Source organism: Neoarius graeffei, chromosome 17 (genome assembly GCF_027579695.1).
Source record: "Neoarius graeffei isolate fNeoGra1 chromosome 17, fNeoGra1.pri, whole genome shotgun sequence".
Classification (NCBI taxonomy): Eukaryota; Metazoa; Chordata; class Actinopteri; order Siluriformes; family Ariidae; genus Neoarius; species Neoarius graeffei.
This window is the reverse complement of record NC_083585.1, coordinates 43,341,343-43,363,528: the sequence shown is the minus strand read 5'-3', so window position 1 is coordinate 43,363,528 and position 22,186 is coordinate 43,341,343. Positions and strand designations below refer to the sequence as shown.

General features: G+C 41.6%; 1 protein-coding gene across 1 annotated transcript in view; it reads right to left on the bottom strand.

Annotated features, from left to right (window-relative positions):
• Nucleotides 1-22,186, bottom strand: part of kmt2bb (lysine (K)-specific methyltransferase 2Bb) — a 99,043-nt gene that overhangs the window by 57,421 nt on the left and 19,436 nt on the right. The window contains exons 3-9 of the mRNA XM_060944266.1: nucleotides 17,916-21,506; nucleotides 17,549-17,760; nucleotides 9,347-9,451; nucleotides 9,072-9,228; nucleotides 3,546-3,741; nucleotides 1,728-1,783; nucleotides 672-923 (exon numbers count right to left, since the gene is read on the bottom strand). Of these exons, the coding sequence (XP_060800249.1) occupies nucleotides 672-923; nucleotides 1,728-1,783; nucleotides 3,546-3,741; nucleotides 9,072-9,228; nucleotides 9,347-9,451; nucleotides 17,549-17,760; nucleotides 17,916-21,506 (4,569 nt within the window). The remainder of the gene's footprint in view (nucleotides 1-671; nucleotides 924-1,727; nucleotides 1,784-3,545; nucleotides 3,742-9,071; nucleotides 9,229-9,346; nucleotides 9,452-17,548; nucleotides 17,761-17,915; nucleotides 21,507-22,186) is intronic.

Below are 22,186 nucleotides of genomic sequence, written 5' to 3'. Positions count from 1 at the left end.
CCACAAAGAAAACAGACACCCCGTTAACAGCTTATTACAGTTAACAGTAATAAACAAAATGCACAAAAAAAAAAACCCACCCAAAAACAGACAGCAGTGGGTTTCCCAAAAGCCTCTTAATGCTAAGAACGTCTTAACTAGGAGAGAGAGTGTTCATTGTGCTGCTCGCTCTACCATTTAACAATGATCTCTGTGTCGTGATGCTTTTGAGAAACTTCAACCAAGTTAGATATTTCTTCAAAAGCTGTTGCTGAGAACAAACCACAGAGAGGCAGCTGGACACATGGGTGCCACTACCAAGGCTCACATAGTCTGAACTGGCACACCAAACAGCGCTGCCCGGCACACTACGCAACGAATACACACAGCTGCACAAAAGCAGGAACAGGTGCACTGTGACCACCGAAACAAGAACACCAAAAAACAGAAACTAAGAGTCAATCTTTCCTGCCATCAATGAAAGCAGTGGACTCGCTCAAGTTGATCAGGCGTTCAGACACACCGATTCTCTATCCATCCAACCAACAACCAAAGAACAATAAAAACAAAAACGAAGGAACTGCGTACCATACTCTCAATCATCAACATTATAAAAACAAAAAAACACCCCACATGGACACAAATATGACTCCGAAATGAGCAACTCTTCCTTCATGTTTCCTTGTTTTTACCATTGTTGCGTGGACCAGGCGCTCTCCTCCGCGACGGTGAGGTCAAGTGTGGTGTCCTGTTCACGTCCGGGTCGAAGTCAGAGTCATAATCCAGAAGATCGCAGTAGTAGCGTGGTTTAACAGTGCGCTTGGGTTGTTTCCGTAATGATGGGCTCTGACTGTCTCCTCCTACAGAGGCCGCCTCAGTCCCTTCACACTCCTCATTACTTGAGTGACCAGCACTGACTAATGAGCGACGCCTCTTCATTTGCCCTACACACACAGAGAGACACACAGAGAGAGACATACACGAGAGAGAGAGAGAGAGAGAGAGAGAGAGAGAGAGACACACACACAGAGCGAGAGAGACACAGACACACACACAGAGAGAGAGATACATACAAAGAGAGAGACACACACGGAGCGCGCACGTGCGACAGAGACACACACACAGAGACCGCCAGACACAGAGACAGACAGAGAGAGAGAGACAGACAGACAGAGACACACAGAGAGAGAAAGAGACACATACATACACAGAGAGAGACACACACATGGAGCGCGCGCGTGCGAGAGAGCGAGAGAGAGAGCGAGAGAGAGAGAGAGACACACACAGACCGCCAGACACAGAGAGACAGACAGAGAAAGAGACACACACACACACACACACACACAAGGGGACACAGAAACAGACACACACACAGAGAAAGAGAGAGACACAGACACACAGAGAGATAGTTAGCACTATGGGGAGGCTAAGAGCTGAAAGACTCAGCCTTGGATGTGTTACAGGACACAGGATTTAATCAGGGAGAGTATTTACTGTTCTCTGGTGATGTTTGGTTGAATTTACAACACCCAGAGCAACAGAACTCAATAGATAGTGTGCATGACGTGATGCTGAAAGGCTTCAATGCTTCCAAACCAGACTCAACCACAGAAAGACCATGGAAATTCAAACTGAACAGTGTAAAACAAAGCGTTTAATTAAACAGAATGTCAGACCAATAAACAAGTAACCTACAAACACACTTGAGAACATGAATACAATTACTAAACTGCAAAAAGACTGGTTACCTTTGCCACATAGTCTCAAGGCCTTCCTTTCTTCAACCTCATCACACCTCTTAAAGCTTTAAGACAGAAGCAGAGGGTTGAGCACTTTAACCATAAAGATTTATTTTGTTAAATTTTTGCAGTAAATATATACAAGAGAGCTGTAGAGTTGATCGTTGTGGTATGATAAGACTTCATATTAGTGTATTTGGGCTTTTCATAGATATAATTACGGCTGGGCAATAGGAGCTAAAAGTTCTATTGCAACATTTTCATGCAATAGTTTAATCATCTAACCCAAGTTTCTATTGCTGTTGTACCTCTTTGTACAACTTCACTTTATTACAGTGCAATATACATTTCAATATCTCTTTAGTGCAACATACACATTCTATATATTGTATATTATGCAGTGTATATCACGGAGCTTTTTAACAATTATTCCATGAAATTGACTCATACATGAGCTCATAGCCTCACTGACTGATCGGCTATAAGCCATGTACGACGAGATTGAGTGGAATAACTGTTATTCTATCCACAGTCACTGGATTTTGAGAAACAGGGCATTTTTATTTTTTGAAAATTCAATAAATAAAAACTTCATACAAAACATCCGACCAAATCATTTCTGCTTAGAATGTAAACAAAACAGCGAAATGACAGGAGCAATTTGTGAAAAAAAAAAAGCTATAATAATAATAATAATAATAAATTCTTGAGGAAAAAAAAACCCCCAAAACAAAACATGTTCTTACCATCAAATACTTTCATTCAAATCTTTTTGGGATTTTTGGGGGTTTTGTTTTCAAGTAGAGTTTTTCCTTTCATCCTTGGTTGGTTCAGCAACACGTGCTGCCATTTTGTTTTTCTCTACTCACGGTATATGAGCTGATATCCTAGTAGTAGAGTAGCCAGTCAGAGCACATGATCGCTCATATCCAGTGAATGTGGAGAGAAGAATTATACATGTGCTGCAGAGCATTCCATCATTACTTTTTTTTTTTTAATTTTTACATGCTATTATACTCCCCCCCCCCCCTTTGAACTACTTTTCCTCCCTCCCCCAAACTGTTGTCATGACTACAGAACATTGCAATAAGCATTTCACTGCACGTCATACTCTGTACGATTGTGTACGTGACAAATTTGAATTTTCTGACATTTTTATGAGATATACATTTAGCTATGAAAATAATGCTAAGACAAAAGAACAATGACCACACACCCAGATTGTAAATATACAGGGGGCGCTCATGCGCCCTTATTCCCAACTGTAGCCAGTTCATGTTCATCAAACACCCATCATAAATGAGCGCCACTCCCAACACCGGGTGCTCATTAATGAGCTCCAGTGCTGCACTTGCTCGCTATATTTTCACTCTTTGCTTTGTACCTCCTACCTGTGTTTACTTTTGTTCCTGGTGTTTTGGCCTTCTTGTTTACTCCAGTTTAGGGTTAATAAAGCCCTGCTTTGTTTTGTCCCCCCCCAGACCTGGTGTCTGCTCCTCCATCTCCCACCACTACTGAGGGTAGGATTGTACTATAACAGGCCTAATATTTATTAAGATAGTTCTACATATCATGTGACATCACACAGACCCTTCATTGATACATTAATGTGGATAAAACCACTGCAGCTACGGGTTCTTTTCTGGAGGAAAGTGGATATTTCTACTAAGCTGCAATATTCAGTCGGCTGACAATATGAATGGTCATATCACTATAACGATTAAATTAATCAATACATTGCCCAGACCTAGAAATAACAATTTTTGCATCATCACAGAATACCAAGTTAAATGAAGAGGAGTTCAGTTGGCTGCAGTAAGCACTTACACACAGCACTGTCTTTTGGTGTTCGGGCCACCAAACTTGGGCTTGTCCAGACAGTTAATGCATTTACCACAGTCCTCTTCATGGAGGCAGCCTTTACACTGGCCACACCGACGAGCGTGTGCACGGGCTTTACGAAACTTGGGCGTCCTCTGCTCTTGCATGATAGGGCTGTCTGGGTCAGAATGGGACTCCATATCTGTAAATGTAACAGTATATAATTACCCATCAGGACAGAACAGACTGATTCTAACCATATGAAAATAAAACAGATTTTAGAACAAATTACAAACAAACTATCGCTGTGACAACACTGTTACCAGAACCTCAAGGACGTAGCAGCTCATCTGGCCTGCCATCAAAACAACTATGACTACCAAAGACATCAAACAGAACTGCAATGTGACAAACTGAATTTGCATGATAAATGAGAGAGGAGATACAATTTTAGTCAGAAGGAAATTTGTTTAGCTGGCCTAATTACTAATTTGTTAGCAAAAAAAAATGACAATACAATGACCAAGTGTTGTGCAGAAGGTCTAGTCTTTTCAAACAAAACAATCAGAACTGAAATCCACTGAGAACTGAGGGAGGAGATATGATTTTACTGAAAATACACAAAGTTGTAAACAAATTCTTTACAACAGGAGAAGCAACAAACAAATGACCAAGTTTTGTTCCTCATGGGAAGATCGACCCAAAACCTCAATCAGAACTGAAATTGGATGAGAAATGAGGAGAGACAATTTTAGTGAGAGGTCTGGAAAATTAGTCAATTTGGCATAATTATTAAAGCCTCGGTCACAACCAGCCGTACGTGCTCCTACGGCCGGTCTACGTGCAAAAAACGCACGGAGGGCGCGCGTGTGATGTGCTGATTTTCGAGCCGTAGACTGGCCGCAGAGGTTCTTTGTCATGTCAAACAAATTCTACGGGCGCTTACGTTTTTTTCAGCTTGCAAGACAAACTTGCGGCCAACGTGCGTCTTTCTCCACGAACAAAAAAACACAACAACAAAAAAAAAAAAACGCAGCGATTTGGGAAACGCCAAAAATCACACGGCCAAAAAATCGTACGTCCGGTTGTGACCTAGGCTTAACTCGTTAGCAAAAAAAAAATTTGACAAAACAACGACCAGGTTTTGTGCGGCGTGATGAACAAAGCAAATCAGAACAGAAATCCATGGAGAATTGACGGAGGAGATACAATTTAACTGAACTGTGGACGATGGATGGATGGCAATTCTTGGGTTTCAGTCACGTGACTTTTCTTAGCAATGTCACTTCCGGTAAAACTGCTGGTGGTCTAGCAAACCAAAATGTTTGCACTACAGCAGCCAACTAGCGATAACTTAGAGTATGCTCGTAATCTAGAAGCCACTGCTCACTTTAGATATATTCAGGAGATTGCTATGTGCAATGGAATAAACCCCTACAGTCTGGGAAAGAAGGATTTGTTATACGATTTCGAAAACTACCCTTCAGTCGAGTTCCCTGACATCTCAAACTATCTGGTATTGCAGACGTCCTTCTACACCGCAAAACAGATGAAAGCATGGAAGAGTATGGAGGCTTACAACCTTTTTATATGTGGCTGGGTAAAGGACCTCGGTATCAAGTTGCTGCCGAATGAATCCTGTATTGTTTTTGCCCATGTAAGGATTTATTTTTTAAGCTTTTTGTTTGTGTCTTTACAACGAAGCGCTGCAAGTTTAAGTGTAAACAAGCTGAAGTGCTTGATTCTCACTTGTGTTGGCTCTTATCTCTCAGGTAAATCATTCACAAAGAAAGATCATCAGAAACCCCTTTAAAGACCTGGATCTTAGTGAAACAAGACGGAGAAGTGATCATGGCGCATCGGACAGTGGTGCTTGAAAGTTTGTGAATCCTTTAGAATTTTCTATATTTCTGCATAAATATGACCTAAAACATCATCAGATTTTCACACAAGTCCTAAAAGTAGATAAAGAGAACCCAGTTAAACAAATGAGACAAAAATATTATACTTGGTCATTTAGTTATTGAGGAAAATGATCCAATATTACAAATATGTGAGTAGCAAAAGTATGTGAACCTTTGCTTTCAGTATCTGGTGTGACCCCCTTGTGCAGCAATAACTGCAACTAAACATTTGCGGTAACTGTTGATCAGTCCTGCACACCGGCTTGGAGGAATTTTAGCCCATTCCTCCGTACAGAACATCTTCAACTCTGGGATGTTGGTGGGTTTCCTCACATGAACTGCTCGCTTCAGGTCCTTCCACAACATTTCGATTGGATTAAGGTCAGGACTTTGACTTGGCCATTCCAAAACATTCACTTTATTCTTCTTTAACCATTCTTTGGTAGAACGACTTGTGTGCTTAGGGTTGTTGTCTTGCTGCACGATCCATCTTCTCTTGAGATTCAATTCATGGACAGATGTCCTGACATTTTCCTTTAGAATTCGCTGGTATAATTCAGAATTCATTGTTCCATCAACGATGGCAAGCCGTCCTGGCCCAGATGCAGCAAAACAGGCCCAAACCATGATACCAGCACCATGTTTCACAGATGGGATAAGGTTCTTATGCTGGAATGCAGTATTTTCCTTTCTCTAAACATAACACTTCTCATTTAAACCAAAAAGTTCTATTTTGATCTCATCCATCCACAAAATATTTTTCCAATAGCCTTCTGGTTTGTCCAAGTGATCTTTAGCAAACTGCAGATGAGCAGCAACATTCTTTTTGGAGAGCAGTGGCTTTCTCCTTGCAACCCTGCCATGCACACCATTGTTGTTCAGTGTTCTCCTGATGCTGGACTCATGAACATTGACATTAGCCAATGTGAGAGAGGCCTTCAGTTGCTTAGAAGTTACCCTGGGCTCCTTTGTGACCTCATCAACTATTACACGCCTTGCTCTTGGAGTGATCTTTGTTGGTCGAGCACTCCTACGGAGGGTAACAATGGTCTTGAATTTCCTCCATTTGTACACAATCTGTCTGGCTGTGGATTGGTGGAGTCCAAACTCTTTAGAGATGGTTTTGTAACCTTTTCCTGCCCGATGAGCATCAACAACGCTTTTTCTGAGGTCCTCAGAAATCTCATTTGTTTGTGCCATGAAACACTTCCACAAACACGTGTTATGAAGATCAGACTTTGATAGATCCCTGCTCTTTAAATAAAACAGGATGCCCACTCACACCTGATCGTCATCCCATTGATTGAAAACACCTGATTCTAATTTCACCTTCAAATTAACTGCTAATCCTAGAGGGTCACATACTTTTGCCACTCACAGATATGTAATATTGGATCATTTTCCTCAATAAATAAATGACCAAGTATAATATTTTTGTGGGCGGCACGGTGGTGTAGTGGTTAGTGCTATCGCCTCACAGCAAGAAGGTCCGGGTTCGAGCCCCATGGCTGACGAGGGCCTTTCTGTGCGGAGTTTGCACGTTCTCCCCATGTCCGCGCGGGTTTCCTCCGGGTGCTCCGGTTTCCCCCACAGTCCAAAGACATGCAGGTTAGGTTAACTGGTGACTCTAAATTGACCGTAGGTGTGAATGTGAGTGTGAATGGTTGTCTGTGTCTATGTGTCAGCCCTGTGATGACCTGGCGACTTGTCCAGGGTGTACCCCGCCTTTCGCCCGTAGTCAGCTGGGATAGGCTCCAGCTTGCCTGCGACCCTGTAGAATAGGATAAAGCGGCTACAGATAATGAGATGAAATAATATTTTTGTTACATTTGTTTAACTGGGTTGTCTTTATCTACTTTTAGGACTTGTGTGAAAATCTGATGTTTTAGCTCGTATTTATGCAGAAATATAGAAAATTCTAAAGGGTTCACAAACTTTCAAGCACCACGGTAACTATATGGCTGGGTAAGAATTTTGTCACGACCTTCATGCATATGGACTTTGTGAGGAGTAAACAAGGAAACAGCTGGGGACTTTAGCACTTCGTGACTTTTTAAAAAAAATAAATAAAAACAAACAAACAAAAAAGGGCCATGAAATAACACAGCAAGAAAAGTACTAAGTACATAGCTGAGAGGGAGATACAAACCTTTCACGAAGTGATCACTGCAAACTCAAGCATGCTTCGACTCTGCTCCCTTCGATTTCAGCAAGAGGTTCAAAAGCTACCTTTCTCGACATCTCATCTCATTATCTCTAGCCACTTTATCCTGTTCTACAGGGTCGCAGGCAAGCTGGAGCCTATCCCAGCTGACTACGGGCGAAAGGCAGGGTACACCCTGGACAAGTCGCCAGGTCATCACAGGGCTGACACATAGACACAGACAACCATTCACACTCACATTCACACCTACGGTCAATTTAGAGTCACCAGTTAACCTAACCTGCATGTCTTTGGACTGTGGGGGAAACCGGAGCACCTGGAGGAAACCCACGCGGACACGGGGAGAACATGCAAACTCCACACAGAAAGGCCCTCGCCGGCCACGGGGCTCGAACCCGGACCTTCTTGCTGCGTGGTGACAGCGCTAACTTCATTCACCCTTTTTTTTTTTTTTTTAAGTTCACGGGGAACCCTGAAGAAACTTTTATCAGTTTCATGGTTAGATTGATTTGAACAACCTAAAACAACGCAAGTTTATGGCATTTTTCATGCAAGCAATGCACCTTCTCCATACAAACGCTTTGTCAACTGAGCTTTGGTAGACCACCAGTTCAAGTTTTGAATAACTAATGAGGTGGATGTGACATCACGTGAAACCCAAGAATACCTCATCAGCCTTATGAGCTTATAAGTTTGAACACCACTTCTGGTCTCTCAGTAACATCATCCTAATCAATAGGATTAACAGCGAGTTAGCAAAAGTAGACCAATGTTAAAAACAGCTTTTGTACAGACTCGAGTGCATTAAATCACTGGCTTGCCATTTATATTTATTAACCTGGGTTTCTAAATTTTGATCACGTGTAGCAATTCAAATATTCATTTAATAAATGTGATTATGAAGCCGTCTGTTTTAATTCAAAGATTTATGCATAAAAAAAAAAGCGTTTTAATGTACAATGTGATGAAAAGTGCTCTCTTGCATAAAGCACATTAATGCCTTGGTCACAACCGGCCGTACGTGCTCCTACAGCCGGTCTACGTGCAAAAAACGCAAGAAACGCACGGACGGCGCGCGTGACGTGCTGATTTTCAAGCTGTAGACTGGCCGCAGAGGTTCTTTGTCATGTCAAACAAACTCTACAGGCACTTACTTTTTTTCAGGTTGCAAGACAAACTTGCGGCCAACGTGCGTCTTTCTCCACGAACAAAAAAAAAAAAAAACGCGGCAATTTGGGAAACGCCAAAAAATAAATAAATAAATAATCGTACGTCCGGTTGTGACCTAGGCTTGAAGCTTTCCTGACTTTCATAAAATTTCCTTTTTCCTGAAATAATGAATTGCAATAAATAATTGTAAATTCTACATACACAGCACCATACTTGTAAATAAGCACATCACTGTCCGATGTGTTTTTGTTAAATATATGGTGACCTGCGATCGTATTTTGACCGTGCTGTTACCTTTAGCTGCAGGTGATGGAGAAATGCCTGATCTCTCATGCAGCGGAAGAGCACTGAGTCTGGGGATATCGTCCGGGACGATGGCACGAGGCTGCCCCAGAACCACAGCTGCTGCTCGGCACACATGCTTGATGCGTGGACCTCCTCTGGCTGGCTCCTATTGGAAAAAGCAAAGCCAAGCAGAGAAAATTAAGGGTTAAGTGATATTACTAGATATTAGATAATCACAGCTTCAGTCACTGCTCTGCTCAGCAACATGTGACCTGCAGAATTACCTGCTCTGGAGAAGCAACAGTCTTTTCGCGACAGGAGTCCTTAAGTTGCCTCATTGGTTTTCTGATCTGCCTCTTTCCAGCTGTGATTCGGCCTTCTGACAGGAGCTGGAAAAATCAAGGTACAAGAAATATTTCAAAAGGTATATCTCTCGGTCATTGAGAGCAGAGGTGTTTTCACCCTTCACTGATACTACATCGTACATTTCAAATACAATAAAAGGCTTTAAATTGCTTCAGTCATGAGTACTTTCAGTAGGTGTTATTTGAATCAACAGTGTCCACAAGAATGCTTTCTTGCCACCTGGGAGAAAATAACAGCACCAAGTCATTCTGGTTTTGACGATTTTACAGGGAGCCGTCTTGCACTGTAAAATGTTCTGAATCATGTAATTTATAATAATCTAAGGGTCCATATGTTATTCATTTTCAACCCAAATGGAAAAGAAAGTCAATCCATCAAAAGAGCACAAACCTGTAGGATGATTAAACCAGAGTTTATAATAAAAGTCAGTGTTGTAGTCGAGTCACTAAACCTCAAGTCCGAGTCCAGTTTCGAGTCCCCAGTGTTCAAGTCCGAGCCATTAAAAAAAAATTTCGAGTCGACTCCACTATTGATCTGAGTCGAGTCCAAGAATAGACCCCTTTCACATGACGTCACCGCGCCGCGAGATTTTGTTAGGCGCCATATTGGAAGACCAAGTGCATGCACTCACAATATAAAACAAAGTATGAGCGAGAGTAAAGTGACACGATGGATGATAATTCTGGTTATGTGAGTACATTACCAGCTGCAGAAAGGGCACGGTATGTGGAGAAACTGGCTGTGATTGATGGGTTTGACCCATATGATAAGACTCGGGGCAAGGGAGAATGGAAACATAAGGAGGACCGGACACCAATTCTGCCATCTGTTTGCTACCCAGACATTGTAAACTATTTGTTGTTTACACCCAGTGCCTACACTCAGTGTTCGAACTATGCCGATATTTTCGGGGGGTCCCTTTTTTCCCCTTGGGGCGCTTGCGCTTGTCTCGGAGCGCGGATCTCCAAACACATGAGAAGCCTATCTTACACACATATCACGCGGACTCCACACCTCCACACACGCATCGCGTCTGAAGTCATAACTCATCGCGTCAACAATGATACCACACGCAAGAAAAAGAAAAAAAAAAAAACCCAGTCAGGCTACTCAACAACCAACCTGGCAGCAGCGAGCAAGCCCCAAACCATCCTAAATTATTATTATTAAATTGTAGAAGTCTGGGAGGCTTGCTCCTCATACAGTTATCAACTTGGGGCCAATTTAGCATGTTTTAAATCTGAATTTCTTGCGTTTGCTTACCTCAAAGTGTCCGCAGATCATGCACAGACTTATCCATTATATCCACAGTTTTTTGCCAAGTCTCACACAGGTTTCTTTCAAGTCTACTGTTAGGCCAATAAATCATAAATAAAACAGCTCAGATTTGTTTGTTTAAGTCGTTTGCCACTCCACTTTATTCTCGTGGGTTCACATACCGCTGCCGTTATTATCCCCTTATCACGAGTTTGTTGGTCTTCCAAAATGGCGCAGGGTCTGTTTACTTCTGGTTTCGGGTGATGTCAGTGAAAGGGGTCTATAGGGGAGGGTTGTTATTTTAAGAATTTTGACTTTTCCATGTTTTACCCCCCTAGAAATATGGAGATGGTCCATCTATGTGGGAAAATGTCAAATTTTATTAAATTGAACCTTGCTAACTCCCCTGTACATACCCTCTGAAAGTTTCCATTCTTACAATATGACAAAATACATTACAGTGCTGTTTGATATTAGAATGCTGCTTTTTTTTTTTAATGTGTTTTAAAGTTATCGATGAATGCGAACCTCTTCAGGTATGCCACTAGGTACGACTACAACAAACAGCTCAAAAGTGCCTCTGCAGCACAAGTAAAAGCTAAGGCAACAGATCTTGTTGAACAAAGGCAGTCAGGATCCTTCAGAAGCTACGGCAGTGTGGTCAGAAAAGGAGGTAGGATTCCAGAGATCCTGTTGGCTTGGGATGCAAAACAAGAGGAACTGAAAAAGAAAGGTATGGAGGACAAAGAGATTGCCAACCTTGCAGTGGAACGCCGTAGGAACAAAGACCTCACTGCTCTCAAATCTATGGGGGGGTCCATTCACATCAGCTGCTGAAGTTGATAAGTACCTAGCTGCAACGGATATAGATAAGGATACCAAGATAGGACGTCTCTACTTGGAGGTGCGTTATGTCCGAAACACATCTCTTTCCCTGCCTAAGACAAGTGATCTGTTTCGCCTAATGAAGGGCCACAGGAAGCTCCCCCTTAATTCATATGCAGTCAATCTGAAACTATATCTGAACAACATCATTTCCAATGCAGAGGTTACTCTGGATGACCTCACTCAAGCAATGGATGCCATTCTAGACAAACAAGTTTAATCACTGACAAATCAGTGCAAACTATGTAATTCTCTACTGATTGCCAAAATGGACATTTCAGACAGAATTTCTGCCACTTAGCCTTATCTGTTGCATCTGAAACATTTCCAGTGCCTTAAACAACTCTTTTTGTGAGAAATAAATGTTATTACTGTGATTTTTTGATGTTATATTTAAGGAGTTATTTCCGTTAAGGAATGCTTATATTAGTGAAAAAGGCAGTTTTTGACTATTTGGAGGGGTTATTAACTTCAGAGGGTATGTACAGGGGGGTTAGCATTTTTCAGTTGGCCAAATATTGGTATTTCCATACTTAGATAGATCATCTCCATATTTTGGAGGGGGTAGAAAAAATTTTTTGGTCTAACACCCCCCCACCAAGAACAATACTCCAACCGCACCATTTGACAGTGGCTGTTTTTGCGCCATTAAACATTAGTTTGTTCCTGAACATGACGTATGAACAGGTGAACGCGCTTCTCTTTATCAGGGAGTGTGAAGTATTCGGTCAGAGATAGTTGGGAGACGGATGCAAGTGCAGAAGGTGTGTTTATGAATACAAGTGAAGACAGTAAACAATCCAGAATGGCAGGCAAAATCGTAAAACGGTGAAACAGGCAGTAGGTCGAGAGAGGCACAAACAGGCTATCGTAGACTCGGCAGAATCAAAGACGAGAAACAGGAAACCAAACAAGGAAATAAGGCTTGGTAATGTGTCAGCAAAGTGACTCAATACTTCAAAGTAAGTGTGTTTTCACAGTTTTTATATAGGCGCACTGATTGCACCTTAAAGTGCATATTCTGGACCAATTTCGTGTTTTTTTTTTTTTATATGAAAGAATGTCCCTTTACACACTCCTCCAGAAGGGTAATTTTGCACAAGGCCATCTGTCTACAGCAGAAAAAAATAAAATGCGTCTGGAAAAACTCAAAGGGAGTCTGGAGCCAGATTCGTGACGTTGCCTGCGGAAGCGCCAGCAGGCTGCGAGAGCTTTGCACGGTTTCAGTGCACAGCCTGTGTAGCCCAAGCGCTCCCATTTCTCTCTCATTGTCCAGTTTTTTGGAAAACGATGAGTACTAATCCCATCAAGATTGGTGTTGCTACACCCTCCTACGATACATCTGTTAAAAGGTCTCATTGCATCGTTTTTTCATTAATTGTGCGGTGGTCTCTAGTATGAATGAATGCCCTATGAGCTGGTTTTGGTGGGAAAAAAAAAAAATGCTGTGGTGCTCCTGTTTCAGGCTGGTCTAGTTTGGTGGTGGAGTGGGTGGGGAGAGAACAACAGGATTTCAGCTCTGACTCATGAATATTCATGACATGTAAACATATTGCTTCCGATTGGCTAACAGCATTGTGACGCTCCCTCCAATGGGTTATGGGCGAGGCCATGACTACTAATTTTCGAAATGACGCAAGTTCGTAGGGCTTTTTCTGATTCGCTCGTATTTCCGTCTATTTTCTTTCATAGGCTAATACAGGGAATGGGGGTAGAACAACATTTTCACGTGCAGCATGCATATGCAACTCGGAGTGACCCAAGGTATGTATTTCAAAAAGAGCAAGTATTAAACGGTTTGTCGTGGAATGACACCTTTAACCATTTTAACAATTACGCGATAATGTTGAAGAAATTTGCAGAAAACCACCAGGTCATTTTCTCATAAACAAACCAGCGCTGACGTAGGATTCAGAGGGAGGCGTCCCGCGCATGACATCACGAAAATCAATGTTTCCCGGGAAATTCAAATGCCAAGTTTTTTCAGAGGCGGACCAATTCGCCTCAGATGGCTTGATTTCAACTGAATTTTTCTGGTATTGAGCAAGGTAAAAAAAATTGCAGAGAACGCAGAAATGTTACAGATATTTGACCAAAGTTTAATATAAAATAGGAGAATTACATTGATCTTGCTCCTGAATTTACCCGTGATATGCACTTTAATCCTGTGCAGGTGCGAGTCGTTTACGGCACTCGCAAGAATCCACTTGGTGCGCGCGCTCTCTCCGGAGCATGCCCGAGAGTCTCTCTGATGCACATGCCAAGGCGCACGCAGGTGTGACACTCTTACATGAAATTAGTACAAAAATTAAGGTAGGCATAAATATCTTATGGCAAATTCTTATGCAGGGCTCGAAATTTGTGGTGGTCCGGTTGCCTGAGGCGAGTTAATTTGTCATTTGGCGAGTAATTCCTGTCACTAGCCAGCCCGGCTGGCTAGTTGGAAAAAAAAAAAAAAAAAAAAAAAAAGATATATGAAGCGAAGATTCAGACACAGTCAACTAAAGCCGCCACATATTAAGCGTATGCCGTGTCTGTGTTAATCGATGTGTTTATTGGTAGGACGGTCAGGCTGTCGGTTTTTTCACTACTGCGCATGCGTATAACAGACATCCCAAGTCTCCCGGAAGTTCCATTGATAGTGGCTCCCTGATGCCCACAAATTGGAGAATATCTCCTGGAATCTAGAGCAAGCGAGCAAGTGCATGCACGCGAGACATTAATGTCTGCATTGTGCATATGACAGAGTACGCGAGGGAGACTGCGTGTGTGCCTGTTCATGAAGCGCATGCTAGACAAAGAGCATCCTGATTGGTTTACAGACACCCCAACCTGCAGACCGGGGAAAAAAGTCCAATATATTTATTATTTGTTGATATTATATTATGGTGCTCTGTGTTGTTCTCAATTATGTATTTAACAGTATCAAAATACTCCAGTTCTTGAAATAAATGCACATTAGTCATGAACAATGGTAACTACTCTCTTTTGTGTTATTTTTGACAGAAGTAAAATCAGGGGTGAAAGTAAGCCGGTCCTGGTCGGTCCGGCGTACCACTAGAAGATTTGGTCGTACTGGAAAGAAAAATATACTGTCTCTGGGGGTTTAAAAAAAAATAAAAAAATAAAAATAATAATAAAAAAAAAAATATTCCCCTTTCAGCATAACAACACACCTGCTAACGTCAATTTACCAAAAGCAACACGTTTTCCTCAACATACATTGCATATAACTCGTTCTGACCTGTCTCTGAATTCTGTCTGAAGTGAATTCCTTCCGTGTTTCACTTGACAGACAACGTGCAGGATAGTGTGCGGAGCCCACTGCTTAACCATCTTGTGCCAACGTGCGCAGCTGGTATCCAAAGTGTTTTAGTAGACAGAATGTCCAAAATGAAAAGTTAGTTTTCAACTGTTCAGCTAAAAAAAAAAAGTTATTAAAACGATTGTGTTGTTGAAATGATGTGTTTGCAATTTATTTATAATCAAAAACTGATACACGTGGATGAAGGAGTGATAGTGTGATTAAAAAAAAAGTACTATACTAGTACTACTGAGTGATAAGAAGTCCTAGTGAATGCTTGATAAGTAGACAATAATAAATAATTAGGTGTATTTTTCGGCGCTCGCACACTGACTCAAAATAATAGTAACAGCAAGAAATAAAAGTTACTTTCACCCCTGAGTAAAATTCATACATGAACAAATTTTGGCGAGTTGATTTTCTGTTTGGCTAGTTACTTTGGAAGGTAACTAGTCCGGCTGGCTGGTGAAAAAAAAAATATGAATTTCGAGCCCTGTTACAAAAAAGTAAAGAAAAAAAATCAGAGTCCTCGTCTCCAGTTTACGAGTCCTAATGTAGTTAATACACGAGTCCGAGTCATCACTGCTCAAGTCCAAGTCGAGTCACAAGTCCTTAAAATTAGAGCACAAGTCGGACTTGAGTCCGAGTCCTAAACTTGAGTACTACAAGCCTGATAAAAGCCACAGCTGCTTTAAAGTCTCACTTTATATTCTCATTTGTCGTCATGTTCACAACTTTCTTAAAGAAACAATGAGGCAGTAATGTGGTTATCACACCATGTGTGACAAATATTTGATTAACCAGAAAGAAAACCTGCAAGAAAAGTTCTTTGTCAGTTGTGACTTCATAGCTGTCTTGATGACAAAGGAGACATTAAAATATTTTATTACAGATGCCACTCTGAGAAATTAACACCATCCATAAAACATTTAAATAACAATAATTCTTCTCGCGAGTGGTGAAACACAAAAGTATTCAACCTACTGATGGGAGAGTATGAGTTTGAATCCCATGTATGCCACAGCCATCCATGGCTGAGTGTGAGAAGGCTGCTACTACTCTTTTTCCTGTCAGTCAAAGTGACACTAGCCAGTTGTAGCTGTCTGTGAGCTCATGTATGCAAAAGAGGGCAGATAGAGCAGCAGTTCAAAAAAGGTACAGCGGTTTGCTTCATGCATCTCAGAGGAAACACCTGCTTCCCCCCCCCCCCCCGGTTGGTAAATCATGCAACTGGCATAATATATTCCATCCACATTCACTGGATATGAGCAATCGCGCACTCTGATTGGCTACTCTACTACTAGGATATCAGCTCATATTCTATAAGTAGAGGAAAAACAAAATGGCAGAGTGTGTTGTTGAACCAACCAAGGATGAAATATAAACTCTACTTGAGGAGGAAAAAAAAAAAAAAAAAAAAAAAGCAATAAAAAATGGAATAAAAGTATGATGGTAAGAATATCTCGCTTATTTTTCAAGAATTATCATCAGTGCATTCTTCACAAACGGCTACTGTCATTTCACCAGTTTGTTTACATTCTAAGCGGAAATGATTTTGTCAGACGTTTTGTAGAAAGTTTTTATTTATTGAATTTGCAAAAAAATAAAAATAAGATTGACTTTGAGCTACTGCTCACTTACGTATACCCCCACTCCTGCTTATATCAGAATGCAAGTAATCAAAGGAATAGGACACTTATTATTAATGTTGACTTCAACAAATAATTAACACAAACAAGTAAAGAGCAGTGTCTCTCCCCACGGATTTCAAATATCATCCTGGTAAACCGCCATTTTGAAATAGCATTTTGCTTCTTGAAATAGCGTCAAAATGCACCTTATATGTTTCGTAAATACATTCAGTTGGTAAACAGGAAGTCAATGTGGGACAGACCTGAAAACGGTATACACGGTAGAGAACCCCAAGCTTAAGCTCTGTACCAAATATCAAACAGTTGCGATTTGTAGTTGCAAGGTTTTACGAAAATTTTGTAAACCCACGATATACGTTTCATCAATATATTCAGTCGGTGAACAGGAAGTTGATGTGCGACAGACCTGAAAACAGTCTACACGGTATAGAACCCCAAGCTGAAGCTCGGTACTAAAAATATCAAGCAATTGTGATTTGTAGTTGCTGAGAAAAAAAAAAAAAAATTATATTTTATATATATATATATATATATATATATATATATATATATATATATATATATATATATATATATAACAAAAATTTTGTAAATTCACCCTGTATGTTTTGTAAATACATTGTCGGTAAACAGGAAGTTGATGTGCAACAGACCTGAAAACAGTATAGAACCACAAGTTGAAGTTTGGTACCAATTGGCTATGATTTGTGGTTGGTGAGAAAAAGGGTGTTTCGGACAGACCCTTTAGAATAAAGTAAACCAGCATTCTTCCCCCTCCCCCTTTCAGAGTGGGGGTATAATAATAATAATAATAATGCTTCATTTCTCAAAATCCAGTGAATGTGGATAGAATAAAACCGTTATTCCAATCAATCAATCTCGTCTTACATGGCTTATAGACAACTCGGTGCTACGCACCTCATCGGCCATTAGCTCATGTACGATTCAATTTCATGGAATAACTTAAATATCTAGTAGTACAAAAACTGCAAGGTTTAACCAAAAAAAAGTTTCATTCCTACCCCTGATGATTTGAGTTGTTTCTGCTGATCAATCTTGATGAGCTGAACCTTTGCTTTCTTGAGGAGGTTGAACATGCGCTTGTTGGCACCGGAGAGGTGAGGACGCTGGATGACACTTCTCTCTTTTGACTCCGTGATGTCCTTTCTCTTTTGATCAAAGCCTTGTTCTGACTTCTGATCTCTCGATTCAGCTTGAAACATGCGCTCGATGTCTTTAAAAAAAAAATAACAATAATAAAGTCTAAGTTATTTACAAATTATTCCAGATTTGTTTGCATGAGAACCATGCTCAATCTGATGTAACTAAGCGCCATTGACTTTTTTTTTTGGGTGGGTGTTAGTAAAATCAAACATGCAGAAGCCTTACCCATGGATTTCTTGGGAAGTGAAATGTCTGTATGGATGGAGAATTCATCCGTCATATCATCCACCTGCTCTTCCTGTTGTTGTGCCAAGGACTTGTTGCTGAGAGCACGTACACAGATGGATACTTTACGAACAACCCCTGGAGTGTCAAGATCCTCAATCTTCAGTTTCGCCTTTTCTGCCTTAATATCAGAAAGAGACTGAATTAAACTTGTTTCGTTCTCCAGATCTACCTTCTGTGCTTCAGGAGGGGGTAAAACGGTTTTCCCCGTTTCAACTGGTGGAAACTTTTTTAGCTTTTTCTTGGTGGGGCCAAAGTTTAGTTCATCCTTGAGTTTCTTATAGAGCTTTAGGTGTGATGGTGGCTTCTTGAATTTCATGCTTGGCTTCTTTTTCTGAGGCGACTCGAGTAATGAATCAAATGAGAAATCTTCTGCAGACAACAAGGCTTCATATTCCTTTTCAATATCTTGGTCAAAGTTGTAGATCTCGGCACCTGCAGGCTCCAGTACTTGCCAATTAAAACCTGGGTCCCGGAGTAGTGATCGTCTCTTGCCGGAGAACTTCTCTTCGCCCAAGTTTTCCAAGTCGTTTACTGGTTCAAGCTTTGATTCTTCAGCAGAAGACAAATCGAGATCTAATTGAGCTTCAGGTAGTTCCAACAGAAGATCTTCCTCGTCCTGTGATGGAAGAAAGGAAGGCTCATCTTTCTCGTCGCCACCATCACGTTTCTTTGATTTTGGATTTAATCCCAACTGGTGTCCTTTCTTCTGCGCGTTCCTTCGTGGTAGATCTGACATATCAGCATCGTCCATAAATCTCTTTGGCGTTTTGATCACTCGTGAGGACCGGGCACTAACAACTGGCATTATAAAATGCTTAATGTTTTTAACAAATTTTGTTTTACCAGGTTGGACTTCAGACTCAAGGTCTGTTTTTTCATCAATAGAAGGCTTTTCTTTTTGAGGTCCAAGCTCACGTTCCACTTGCTGTACGAAAAGTTTTGCCCTCCTTTTTTTGTCTTCAAGACTGCAAGGAAGACTTGATGAAACAGGACTCTTTCTGTACTTCGTTTTCAGTATGCCGACTAGCTTGGACCGTGCTGGCTCAGAAGCTACGACTGCGGAGCAAACATCAGCACCTTCTTCTGTTAACTGCCTTTGAGGCAACCTCTTTCTGCGAGCTTTTAACCTCTGTCCTATCAAAGCTCTTCGCCTTTTCTTTCCTTGCTTGATTGGTTGCTGAGCATGATAAGGAGCCTCTGCTTGATCAGGGACCGCCAGTCGAGGTTCTAAAATCAAGACTTCAGCAGAGTCAGGTGAAGGCGTCTCCTTAGTCTTAATCTCTGGCTGCATTTCTGTCGCAGGTTGAAGTGGAAGTGCAGCACAATTGACACTTGTGGGCTCAGCTGCCTCGGACACTGGTGCTTCATATCTTGGGAAAAACCCTTTTGATTTCAAGAGAGCAGCCTGACTAGAGAACTTCCTTGGTTTACGCTGTTCGTGTGGTTCTGGTAATTCCCCCAACTTGGGTTCAGTTGCAGCTGCTGGAACTTCAGTTGTAGCTGCTGGAGGTTCCGTCTCAGTAGCTGAAGCTTCAGTTACAACTCCTGGAGCTTCTGTACCAGCAGCCGGAGCTTCAGTTGCAGCTGCTGGAGGTTCCGTCTCAGCTGCCGGTGCTTCAGTTGCAGCTGCTGGAGATTCCGTTTCAGCGGCTGGAGGTTCAGTTGCAGCTGCTAGAGGTTCCGTCTCGGGGGCTGCAGCTTCAGTTGCAGCTACCGGAACTTCTGCCTCAGCAACCGGAACTTCCGTCTCAGCAATCGTTTTGGAATTGGAGTAATCACCAGAGGGAGCACGCCGAGATTTCCTCTTGCAACTTGTCCAAGCTTTATGCCTTACACGCTTCTTTCGAGGAGAATTGAGATTCAATCTATGCCTTGCCTTGGACACCAAAGTTGGAGGAGTTGTTTCTGTCTGGTTCTTCATTTTTGCTGGAGACTGATGATCAGGTTCTTGAGAAGCCTCTTTCGGTTTAGGTGTAGTTGTGGCTTGCTGGATTGAAAATGACTGCTTTAAGCTGTTGCGTTTTCCTGGTGAGGACACAACCTTTATCTGAAGGGGAGGAACGAAATCAGTACCCATTGGCTCGAGATCCGTCTCTGTGGCCACCTCCGGATGCGTTTCTTTTACAACCTCAGATGTAACGGTGACCTGAGGCTCCTCTTCATCTTTTCTTAAGGTCACCTGACCATCATAATTTCTTGACGTTGTCTCCTCATTTTTTCCTGAGGTCACATCATTATGCTCTCTCAATCTCTCCTCCTCATTATCCTTTATCGATGTCTCCTCCTCACCTTTTCCAGAGGTCACATCGGCCTTTCTTGAGCTCTCATGCTCTTTCTCTGTAACGTCTGAATTTTCTGGACTTTTAGTAACACCAACAGTGTTTAACAAGTCCTTACTCTCTGGCTCCTGCAGTGTGTTCACCTCTGCAGTGTCAGATGAACGAGATGGAGGTTCTGCTGAAACATCTAGCTCTTTTGCACATTTTGAGTGACATTCTGTCTCTTTGCTAAGGCTTTCGGGTGCTTTACTTAGATTTTCTTGGGTTGGTGGACTCACTGTTTTGCTTTTGCACTTGACCAGTGTTAGGGTCCAAATAAACTTACTGCATTTCTTACGTGACCTGGCTTTTGGGTTTCGTATTCGTGTTAATTTTAAGCCTGGGATCCCCACAAAATTGTTTTCTATCGAGTCTCCTGCTGGCTGCTGAGATAAAGCATCACGCTTCTCATCACCCTTTTCGGAGACTTTGTCTTTCCGATTCCTCTTCTTCCGTTTTTTCTTTTTCTTTCTGGAAGGTGGTTTAGGTTCCTCAACTGTCGACACCTCTAATATCGACTCGGACAAAGTAGCCTCATCTTTGTGGTCTCCCGATTGCTCAGTGCGGCTTGAGTCCAACCTGTGCCGTCTCCGAATCACAAGCTTTTTGACTTCTGTGCTTTCTTTTGACACACTGTCTGTTGGTTCTGCCTTCTTCTCACCAGCGTTTGGCTCTACAGCATCACCACATGATGTTGAACGAGTCTTGCGGGTTGACTTCCTCACCTTTTCCACTACTTTCTGTTCATCAACCTTTGCATCCGGCACACTCTGGGGAAGAGATGCAGATCTCCCTCGCCTTCTTGTAATGACCTCTTCCTTTACCTCAGCAGAACCACTTTCTGGGGTTTTTGCATCTCTCTTTAACTTCACTTGTGCAGATGAGCCTTTGGCACATTGATTTTCCTTAGTTTCAGATTTGTGTGATGCAGCTACCTTTACTCTCCTCTTAGTCGCTAACTTGATAGTGATCCTTGGAGCAGATGACGCATCAACTTTCACGGAGCCTCTTCTTTGTCTTCGTTTTGTTAGCTTATCTGAGCCGGAAATGGCATCTTCAATGGAAACAGCATTACAAGACTCTTTGCTGTGAAGCTTCTGTGCAGATCCAGGATCATCCTGAGGTGCTTCAACCTTCTCCACAGCTGTGGCTGCTGCAGGAGCTGGTCTCCGACGTACCCTTTTCGACAAATTTGTTGTTGCTCGGTTACCTAGGAGAATAAAAACATTCAAAATAGAGAGATTTGTATTATTTCAGCTTCTAAATGAGGATGAAATGATAGTATTCAGTGGTACGTTTGCTAATTGTAACCATTTAACAATTATTCGCCAAAGGTGAAGATCAGTGAATGATAACCGAGACAAAGTCAAGGTTATTCTTCTCTGATATTCACTGAGCCTGAGGTGGATAATTGTTTTAGTATACACAAGTGATTATTTAAAAAAATTAAAAATGAACTTGATTTAAAACTTCAAAAGCAGCATACAAATATAATGTGCGCAGACTTGTGTCACTTATCTACGCAGTCAGATAAATACAGTGGGGCAAAAAAGTATTTAGTCAGCCACCAATTGTGCAAGTTCTCCCACTTAAAAAGATGAGAGAGGCCTGTAATTTTCATCATAGGTACACTTCAACTATAAGAAACAGAATGGGGGGAAAGAATCCAGGAAATCACAATGTAGGATTTTTAATGAATTAATTGGTAAATTCCTCGGTAAAATAAGTATTTGGTCACCTACAAACAAGCAAGATTTCTGGCTCTCACAGACCTGTAACAACTTCTTTAAGAGGCTCTTCTGTCCTCCACTCGTTACCTGTATTAATGGCACCTGTTTGAACTCGTTATCAGTATAAAAGACACCTGTCCACAACCTCAAACAAACAGTC